Below are 10,675 nucleotides of genomic sequence, written 5' to 3' on the forward strand. Positions count from 1 at the left end.
AGTCTGTGAGTGCTTACTTCCACAAGAAAGAAAAAGAAATGCAAAGGAATCCTTTTGTTGTGAAGCAAAGGGATATTTTTGCTTTTTTTTGTTTGTTTTCATTGGGCTATTTCTCTGCTGTGTTCTCGTTGAAAACAGTGCATAGCACACTGACGCAGGGTTCATGTCTGGACCTGAAGCTGACGCTAATGGATTCCTCAGTGTCAAAGGAATGGAGCTGTTAGGCCACGTAAGAGGTGGTTTGAAAAAAGAAGAGTCACGGCAAAATCTGCTTTTAAAGGATCAGTTTACCCACATTACAAAACATTTTACTCCTAGTTTTGGTTTGATTTGATTGGTCGAGTTTCAAGACATTGACCTCCATCCAAAGTACAATGGAGGTGAACGGACTCTCATTTGTGGCCTTCACAAAAATGAAAAGTTCATCTTTTTGACTGATTTGATTGGTCCAGTTTTGAGACATTGACCTCCATCCAAAGTACAATGGAGGTGAACGGACTCTCATTTGTTGTGTTTCCCGAAAATGAAAAATGAATCTTTTTGACTGATTTGATTGGTCCAGATTTGAGACATTGACCTCCATCCAAAGTACAATGGAGGTGAACGGACTCTCATTTGTGGTGCTCACGAATATGTAAAGTTCATCTTTTGACTGATTTGATTGGTCCAGTTTTGAGACATTGACCTCCATCCACAGTACAATGGAGGTGAACGGACTCTCATTTGTGGTGCTCACGAATATGTAAAGTTCATCTTTTGACTGATTTGATTGGTCCAGTTTAGAGGCATTGACCTCCACCCAAAGTAAAATGGAGGTCAACAGACTCTCATTTGTGGCGCTCATGAAAATGAAAAGTTCATCTTTTTGACTGATTTGATTGGTCCAGATTTGAGACACTGACCTCCATCCAAAGCACAATGGAGGTGAACGGACTCTCATTTGTGGTGCTCACTAAAAAGGAAGTTTATCTTTTTGACTGATTTGATTGGTCCAGTTTTGAGACATTGACCTCCACCCAAAGTACAATGGAGGTGAACGGACTCTCATTTGTGGTGCTCACTAAAAAGGAAGTTTATCTTTTTGACTGATTTGATTGGTCCAGTTTTGAGACATTGACCTCCACCCAAAGTACAATGGAGGTGAATGGACTCTCATTTGTGATGCTCACGAAAATGAAAAATTCATCTTTTTCCAGTAAAATTGTCAAATCACTCAGTATAATGCATAAGACTTGCAAGACAAGACAGACTACATCATGTGAGAGCTGTGAGAGTGAACCAGTTTGTTTATTTATTAGAGTAAAAAAAGCTAAGAGTGCTTGTGAAATGGGGCAGGTTGAAGACGTGGTTAACCTGTGGAGGTGAGCTGTTTTCAGAGGTGCAGTTGCTGAAGAATAGCTGCTAACAAAGCTATAAACACATTTCATTTCCTAGAAATTCTTCAAAATAAAAGCCCCCCTTTTATTTTGTTATTTGAAAGCTTTTATTATGAAGCAGCAAATGTTGAGTTTTCATCAGCAGTAAATTAACACGACTCCAGTACAGCTGAAAGCGAACATGAAACCATAAAATAATACCTGAAACCTGAAAGTACAAACAGGAGAGAAACTAAACTTCCAACCGCAGAGATTCAGTTAGAAGCTGCAGAAGTATTGAGAGCTGATCAAAGACGTAAAAAATGCCAATGACAACACAGTTAAAATGGTTTGGTGCTGACTCACTCAGTTACTGCCAAAGGGGATTTTGTAATACTCTGAATGTCTCTGGACTCAAAGTCATCCCTCAAAATGTCAACTAAGAGTACCCAACCTCATACCGCAAATTATTTCATCAAGCTGCAGAGGAGTTGACTAACAAACTAAACTTTTTTTTACCAGGTTCAGGAAAGTTACAGATTAAAGTTGCATTTTCGCCCTTTTGCGTCAGTCTTTTCCCACACAGACCAACCAAAGACAAATGGCCACTCTCAATCACGTCTTTTATTTGTAAGGCACCAGAGAAGCTTCCTTACTGCTAAAAGGTGGATTCATTCTCATTAGAGTACACAGTTGCTTGTTTACATCTTTGTTTTTTTTGTTTGTTTGTTGTCTTTTTTTTTGTGTCCCAGGTATCTTAAAATGAGACCGTGTTCATAAACACATCGAACTGGTTTTTGTTTGCACAAAAAAAAAAAGGATAAAACATTTACAACCTAGAAAACAATGTTAAGTGTTACTGTCTACTGAGAGAATGGGAGAAAAAACAGGAAAGAAACGACATGGTATACAACATTGTGCCTCTCTTAACTGTAGGCTTGTAATGCACACGTACAACACCAAATCCTCCATGATACACACACGTTAAAAAGCAGCTTTGAAACATACAAAAATGCTTTAAAAAATATGTATATTGATATATTCATATGTATACAAATTGGCCCTTCACAGCAAAAACAAACACACATACCATTCATATGTCTGAGTTTTGCCAAAGGAGCTTTTCTACAGAGACTGACGTCAGCATAAAGAGTACAAATGACAAACCGATCTGTTCTCGATATGTTAAGGTCAAATCTCCAGGGAGGGAAAATCTTCAGCTCCCCAACACTAGTACAGACAGGAAGAAGGAAAAAAAAAAAAAAAAAAAAAAAAGAGGACTGAGCCACAACTTAAGTGCTTTTCAAATTAAAAGACAGAGGAAAAAGGTTTAAGCTCCGATCTCGGGCGTGCTCAGACGTTAAAAGGTGGGGTGTCAAAGCTCTGGACAGCACTCACATTACGGGGGAACAACAGCCGACACCTGTGGCGTGCAGGTAATCGGCCCACAGTCAGGAAATGAAGACCAGAGGAGGACAGCGGTGACAAAGACTGACCCGGACCTCTGCGGACCCTCAGGAGACATCAGTCTTATGAGTGTAACTGTTACTAATGATCAATGAGAGAGCACTGCTGCCCTCTGCTGCCTCGAATATGAACAACCCTACTCCTACTACAACAACCACACGCCTCAGCTCCATGCTAACTGCATACAGTATGAACAACACACTAACCTTAATACACTTAAGTATATCATTTAGTCAGTTGGTACAACAGTTTTACTTTGTACTAATGATACAACTCACTCCATTAGAGGTCAATTAAACTGTGACTTTAGAGAGCTATTGCCAATTAAATTTAACATCCAAAGGAAATCAAAATACTTTTAAAGTAATTGTTTTCTGAGGTCTTTTCACCACCGTCTACCAGTAGTTTAAATATTCTCCAGCCGTTTCCTTTGTGCTTTGCACTGTGGAACAATACAATCAATCAGCAACACGCTGCAAAATCAAAGTGTGCTCAAAAGAGCCAGCTTTGAGCATACTTCATCGCTTTTCCAGCGTGAACACAATACATACTCAAAACCTGCTGAGACGAAAGACTTATGGTTATGCAAGACAAGAGCTGGTTTGTGTGGCTCGTCATCCAACCCTTTCCCCCCACCCCCCCACTTTCAAGTGGGGAGTAAAGCTGACCATCATAGAGGGGTGGATGGTGTTTGCTTGCTGAGCTACGGCGCTAATGGTTTAATCGTGGATTACAGAGCACAAGTGAAATACTTTAACAAAGAGTGAAGAAAACCGATCCGACCTCCACACACCGGCCTGACTGCTGCACTAAACAGGCCTGAATGCCAGATTGTTTCAGAAAGTTACAGAAATTGTTAGATGCAGCTGCTCCGATTACCATGTTTGAAAAGTGTCGGGGATGAGAAGCACTTCTCATGAGGTATCCTGACACCTTGAGTAGCTTTCAAATCCATACTACAGACTGGGGCTGCACAGTATACAACGTATATTATGATTTTGATTGGGGTCTGTTCCACACAAACATGTTTTCTTAAATGTGGAGGACAAGATTTGGAGGTCGGGGCATCTCTGCAGCACTGTAGTACTTCATTATAACACTGGTTTGTGACACGTCTTTTCTCGCTTCTGCGATCTGGATATTGACTTGGCTATATTGCAACTGCGCTAATATTGTGATTAATAGTTCAGCCGTACTACATACAAATTCTAAAAAGGTTTTGAGTGTGTCGTGTTCACATTTGTTTCGGTCCAGACCTCCGTGTCTCAAATTCTGACTGTGAGCATCATGTTTAAACATGCTGTTTTCTGAGGGAACGCTTGTTTGACGTTGCTTACAGAGCTTCAGCAACTCACCCCGGACACATTCTTCATTAAGTCAATGTTAAAAATCCCCAAAAAAAAAAAAAAAAAAAAAAAAAAGGGAAGATCTTCCCCCGACAATCACACACAAGTTAAACAAGACAGGAAAAGACAGGTGCTTGATACAGTTTCAGTATGAACTGAAATGTGCTAACTTACAGAAATACAGTACATGAATGTCGTCTACGACTGCCTGGTTCTGAAGTTTAGATCCTGTTCAAGTTTGTCATGGTCAGTTAAAGAGTGGACCAGTAGGAGGAAGGGGCGAGAGCATGGGAGGGTGAGGAAAATCCAAAAAGGTGCTTTAAGAAAACCAAAAAAAGTTAAATTAAACAAGTGTTTTCTTCTTTCCGCTCACATTCACTCCAGCACACAGACACGTGTTGAATGTCTAATTAGCCTTTAACGTCACGAAAGCAACGTGTCAACAGAAAGTCCAATTTTATCAGAGCTTAAATTCTAGTCATTTTAAGATGAGTCATGGTCCGTGCCATGTAGCGCGCGCAGCAGCAGCAGCAGCAGCAGCAGCAGCGAGGCCTATGAAAGACAAATTAACCCCCAAGATGGGCACACTACCATCTGTACAAACTACAGGTTTTTAAACGTAATATAATCCCATTTACTTAGGATTGAGGTACACAGCCAAGGTAACGCATCCAGTGGTTGGTCGTATGAAGGAAAACGGTGAAAAATCGTGAGGATTATGCTTGAGTGCACCTGACAAGTAAAATGTCCCTTTAAAAACGTCCCATTTAAGATCAGACTAAGATTTCGTTTGGCTCCAGGTCCATACATGAATGGTATCGCCGTCCGAACAGCTCTAGGCAACGTTTTTCATTTTTGGAAAAAAAAAAAAAACAAGGTGAAGGAGCTATTGTAAGCAGTGAGCGGAGGGGAGGGAGTTAAAGGGAACTGAGATGCTTTCTGTGACTGGCAGACAGGAGCCAGCAAGAAACAATCTGAGGGACTAAAGAGGACATGAACAAAAAAAAAACACAGAAAACAGATGTGATAACAAAAAAAAAAAAGGTGAGAAATATCAACCTGTGAGGGGCAGATCCATGTAAGGGACACTGCTGTTAGCTTTCCTCCTCAGCTCTCACTCCAAATGGGAAAACATTTATCTTGGTTAAGCCTAACAACAGTGGCTTATGCTAAAAAAAAGCATCTATTTAAAGTCTAGAAGCCTGAACTGAGCCTATTACCACTAAATAATAAGAACATTGAACTCTCAGCCATTCAGCAGTTTCGTTCTCTGCACATCCAAAAGTTTCAACTCTGTCCTCGCTGCTCGTCATCATCCCTGCAGTTACTCCTCTACATCAACACTCTGCAGACAGGCAGCCAGACTTACACCAATCTCCATTTACAGTTTTACCTTTCTTTTTTTCAACACTTCACACCCCCCTCCAAACCTTCTCGTTTCGTCTGCATTAGTCTGACTTGTCCCCGTCATCTCCTCGGGGCGCTCTCTCCGCGGCCTCCCGGGCCTTGTCCTCCTTCACCGCCTGGGCCTGGCCGTGGGAGTAGTTGGCCAAGATGGAGGACAGGGAGAGGAGGCCGGAGCTGGAGGAGACGGCGGGCAGGGTGGGAGGGGTGAGGCCCAGGGGCAGCGGGGTCACCGGCAGGGCCAGGCCCTGGAGCTGGGACAGGTGTTGCACCTGGAGCTGTTGCTGAAGACACACAAGGTACAAAAGGCTTTGAGTTCATGAGTCAGAGATCCTGCTTTGCATGTTTCAATCAGGGCCTCATAATGCAGCACACCATTTCTATGAAGTGCATATTTCTATTAACAGTAATATTCTCATTTCATTGCCTTGCACGCCTTGTATTACGTGCTTCTATGTTGCAGGGACTACAGATGAAAAATAGTCCTTTTGGCTCATTTTCAAGCCACGTTATACTGAGTAACGTACGTACAACATGAACAAATGTAGCTTGATGTTGTAGCACGTCTGTCCCTGTAAATCTGAACTTGAGGGGATGAATCACCTCTACACGGTGTTTTCAGGATCACATAAAAAAGTGGAACACCAAGGTTCATCCATGAAGTAGTGACTAGTTGCAGAGTTAGCTTCTTATTCATTCTTATTACACAAACTGAACATCTCATTTAAACGAGAAATGTTTCTCATTGTAACCTGATAAGTTGTTGTTGCAGGAAACTTTCATTTGTTGTTAAAATGATGAAAAGATCCACTCAGTACATGACGTCACTGTAACCTTCTGGCTTCCCGTATGGTTTGATTTAGTTTTATTTCATGTTTGGGACGTGATTCATCCATTATCTAGAACCACTCGCAGGGAGAAAAGCCTTTCGCTCACCCGTATGATGGAGTTCATCTCAGGGGGCGTGACTTGCTTGGCTCTCTCTATGGCGCCCATGACTTGCTGTTGATGCTGAAACAAAAACCACACATAGTCATAAACTCAAATCACATGATTAAAAGAACAAATAGTAAAACATTAAGCTTGTGAAAAGTTTGACAGCAGCGCTAAATAAAAGCAGACTGTGGGTTGCACAATGAGAACGGTCTGATTAGCTTCCTCCTTCTAACTTCTCGCCCCTCAGCTGCGTAGGATTAGCTAGCCAGAGAGTCTCAGGTGATGCAGGTGGAGATTGAACATATTCAGTCATTACCTCTTGTGACAGGTAAGGCAGCACCTGAGCACAGATCCCATTCAGTCTCTTCACTATTTCAGCCTGAAAAGAAAAAAATGGAGAAAAAAAAAAAACAGGTAAGACCAGAAAACTACAGGATCTGAGCCTCTGAAAGACGGATTGATTATAGGAGATGGTGATTACCTGTTTGTGCATTTCAATGTTCAGTCCGTAGGACATTTCATAGTACTACAAAACAAAGAGGGAGAAAAGAAACATTATAACAAACTGAAGATAGAGACTCACAAACTAGAAATCCTTTCACATACATCATACACATCATCTGAATCAGAGGACACTTGGTTATATGTTCTTATATAAGTGAAATATGTACTGAGGAGGTTTTTGTCATATGATCTGTAATTGATCAGTGGCTATAAGACACGCTTTAAAAGCTTATATCCGTTGCTGCTCATGACATAAGAAGCCACTAAGCAAAACCTGTTCACTCACAAATCTGTGATTATGCACGACTGAACTGATAAATGGAGACGGTCTGGACATTCTTGGTGCGCTCATGAATTTCTATGCTTACGCCGCAGCGTGAAGTGACTTTGGTTGGTGATAAGATAAAGAGCCACGTTTCACTGACGAGACTTAAAGTGACACTTACCATGATATAGTGACGCTGCATCTCTGACTTTTCAGAGGCCAGTTTATCACACTCCAACTTCAAACTGGGCAGAAAGAGCAAGAAACATGTAACAAACGAGGTCAGTCTGAAGGCAAGCATACGCATCGGAGCCGTGAAGTTTGAGATTTGGGGAATTAGATTAGAATAAGAATAAACTATGGGAAAATGTGAGCAACTCTGTATAAGTGTGTGTATGTGTGTTAGCTGCGTACCTGTGGTACTGTGCTTGGAGGAACTGGAACTCATCCTTGATGCGGTCACAGGAGTCAGAGGTGGTGAATTTGAGAGGTTGACCGGACTGAGAGGACGCCTGGAACACACAACAACATGAGTCACTCTTTTAATTTCACACAAGAAATTCACTGAAACCGTAGATTGAGATGCACAACCAGATGTCCTTTGCAGATACGGGTTCCAGTGGAACCTGTCTGTGTGGGTTTCATTCGATGAGAGCCGTATGAGTCCCGCGATGCAGAAAACACGGACAGAATTGTGGAACTTGATAATAAACAGAACTACTGTCTTGCATCAAATTGATTCATATTAATGTAATTTTCAAATTGAACTGCTGAAATTGCATTCACCCACCACATGATTAGACACTCCCTCTGGTCACAAAATGTGCTTAAAAACACAGAATTAAGAAAAAATAAAACAGAACCTGGAAAAAATTAGAGTGGATTTCATCGGGCGTGTTTGGGTTTGTTTTGAAACATTCGATTGACCTCTGAGATTAACTCTTTGAGAGGATATCTAAAATGAAGGTCAGCCTACGGAGACAGCAGACAGCTTGTTTAACTCGCTGACAAATCGATACGCAACATCTGTCCTCAGAAAACCAGCGGCTCAGCTCTCTGAGGACCACGGAGGGCGGCGATTGAGGAAATGTGTTTACAGAAGGCAAGATTAAAGCGTGCCTACGCTGACCATATGTGAGAGGTATTTAGAGGCTGCATTAGAAGTCTGGATATGTATAGACTACACTTAAACCATCAGTCCAAAGCTGTAATCCAGGGTTTATCTCATGCCCTAAACCTCATTACTCTCTAAATAAGTGGCACGAGGGCAAGAGGTTTCCAGCGGGATTATGAGACTGAACAGAGAGGATGGAGTCGACCCGTTACACAAACGTCAGAACTCAGCATCCAAAATGCACTCTGTACTTATTAGTATATGTAATATGGTGATGAAACTATTAGTTTACTTGATTTACTTGAAGGCATTCCGCATTTCTCTGTTATATATCACTATAACTCGAAATGTTGGTCAGACAAAACGAGCTATCTGACGTCACACCGGGCTCCGGGGAAAATGTGACAGGAGCTATTCAGTATCATCTGACATTTTCTGGACTAAAAGATCCATGAATCATAAATACAACTGACAAAGTGATCAATAATGAAAATAACTGTGAGTCACAGCTCTCCAAAAATGCATAATATGCATAATCTATGAGAGAGTAACTCCAATCAAAGCCACCAGCAGTTTAAAGCTGGTCCAGTGTGGCTGGTCACCTGATGGCGGTTCTTTAGGAAGATGTCTGACTGAGGCTGGACTCAATCAGACGAGCAGCGGCCGCATGTTGAAACCAAACAAAAAAATGCAAGTGCTTTCTTTTTTTGAGCAAATATTTGACATGCAACTATACAACCACAAGATGCCACAGTGGAGTGTGTGCGGCGGTGCTTCAGTTAATGGCCTCTGTTATGTTGCATATGCTTTTGCAGCGCTTCCCTCACCTGTGGTTTGAAAGGGTCATTTCCTGCTCTGGGCGTGTGATGCTTCATGCAGTTTTACATGTCAGTAGACAATGAGAAGCTGGAATCCGTGAATTTAAAGTGATTTTGCTTGAAAACTGACTAACGATTAATCAATTATCAAAACAGTTCCAGATTATTTTATGATCAATCCACTGATGAATCTCTGAATATGAATTTCTGGACCAAACAATTAATCAATGAATCTTGAAATTAACAGGCAAATTCATCAATAAAGGAAATAATGGGATGTAGACCTGATTGTTTCTCCAATATCAAAACTAATCGATACAGTAATACTGGAGTGTTTCCAGTGGTTCTTAAATTAAGGCCTAATTTGTGTCTAATTTTAACTGCACCTCGTTCCAGATGCAGTTATTTTGACATTAGTTGTAGTCATAACTTCTTAGACTGTTATTATAAACATATTGCATGATCTACATGTAATTTTTGGCCCTTGAATTGGAGCTTTTTGACTCATTTTTGCTTTAAATTTACCAATGCTGTTTCACAGAGCTCCTTTATGGCTGACCTACAGCCCAGAATTCAGTCATTTCAGAGATTAAAAAAAAATCTTTTCCAAACATGTGCTTTGTGAAAGTCATCTGTTGTACATACATCTGCTGTGTAACTTGGTTTGTTGGCAGTAGAAACAGTGAATTAAGCTAACCAACGCCGAATGACACTCATTTCCTCTCATGCTATCAACTTCACTGTTAAATTAGCCGCTTTGACAAACAGCTAGCTAGTAGCAGACTATGCTAGCAGCCAAATACCGGTAAGTAAGTGTTACAGCTAATATATAAACTAATTTTAAGCTTTAAACTGCCATCTCTCCTTCACCGTAACGGTCCAAACGTCGTGAGGAGATGTACAGAGCTCTGGCATTGTGAGACAAGCTGACAGCAACCTGCAGCCAGCAGCTAGTATCAGCTGTCGGTTGCTAGCTAGCATTAGCTCAGCTTGCTTAGTTTGCTACTGGGACAAGTTCAACCAGCCAACTTACCGAGTGCCTTGATTGAGGAAACATCATGTCAGCAGTGTGCTTCGCCGTGTTCCCTTGTTCTAATCGAATAACCGAGCTAGCTCGCTAAGCTAACAGGTCCCCAGATAATATTATATGATTGGAGACGCTATTCGCACTTTGTACTCTGTCATCGTTTAAAATAACGTTAGCTAACGTCAAAGCAGCAGGGGCCGAAGATCGTCTTCTGGTCTTTGCGGTTAGAAAAACCACAGCTTCGGAGAATGACCGGGCTAACAAAAATGAAACGGTCTTCAAAGGAACATCAGGTTTTTGTGGAATAACGTTAACGTTACACCTCCCCGGGGAAACCCTGGATGTTGACACATGAGCCCCCGACTTTCCTCTGCTTTGAAGAGAAGAGCAGCATCACCCGGAAAACAAACCGAGCGGCGGAGGAGCGGGCGCCCCGTGT

At 41.6% G+C, this 10,675-nt stretch overlaps 1 protein-coding gene across 1 annotated transcript; it reads right to left on the reverse strand.

Moving 5' to 3' along the window:
- Positions 1–1,961: 1,961 nt before the first annotated feature.
- On the reverse strand, positions 1,962–10,675 carry LOC143331810 (TLE family member 5-like). Its single transcript, XM_076748987.1, has 7 exons — positions 10,243–10,675; positions 7,692–7,789; positions 7,459–7,522; positions 6,990–7,034; positions 6,825–6,887; positions 6,509–6,583; positions 1,962–5,856 (listed from the first exon to the last, which is right to left on the reverse strand). The coding sequence occupies exons 1-7, from the start codon at positions 10,267–10,269 to the stop codon at positions 5,617–5,619; spliced, it is 612 nt and encodes a 203-aa protein (XP_076605102.1). The 5' UTR covers positions 10,270–10,675; the 3' UTR covers positions 1,962–5,616.

This window comes from Chaetodon auriga, chromosome 14 (genome assembly GCF_051107435.1).
Source record: "Chaetodon auriga isolate fChaAug3 chromosome 14, fChaAug3.hap1, whole genome shotgun sequence".
NCBI lineage: Eukaryota > Metazoa > Chordata > Actinopteri > Chaetodontiformes > Chaetodontidae > Chaetodon > Chaetodon auriga.

Excerpts from the sequence above, each read along its gene's own strand:
- LOC143331810 (XM_076748987.1), bottom strand. The coding sequence starts at position 10,269 with ATGATGTTTCCTCAATCAAGGCACTCG. Across the intron at positions 6,888-6,989 it reads ACATTGAAATGCACAAACAG|GCTGAAATAGTGAAGAGACT; the intron begins GTAATCACCATC and ends TTTTCTTTTCAG. Across the intron at positions 5,857-6,508 it reads AGATGAACTCCATCATACGG|CAACAGCTCCAGGTGCAACA; the intron begins GTGAGCGAAAGG and ends GTGTGTCTTCAG.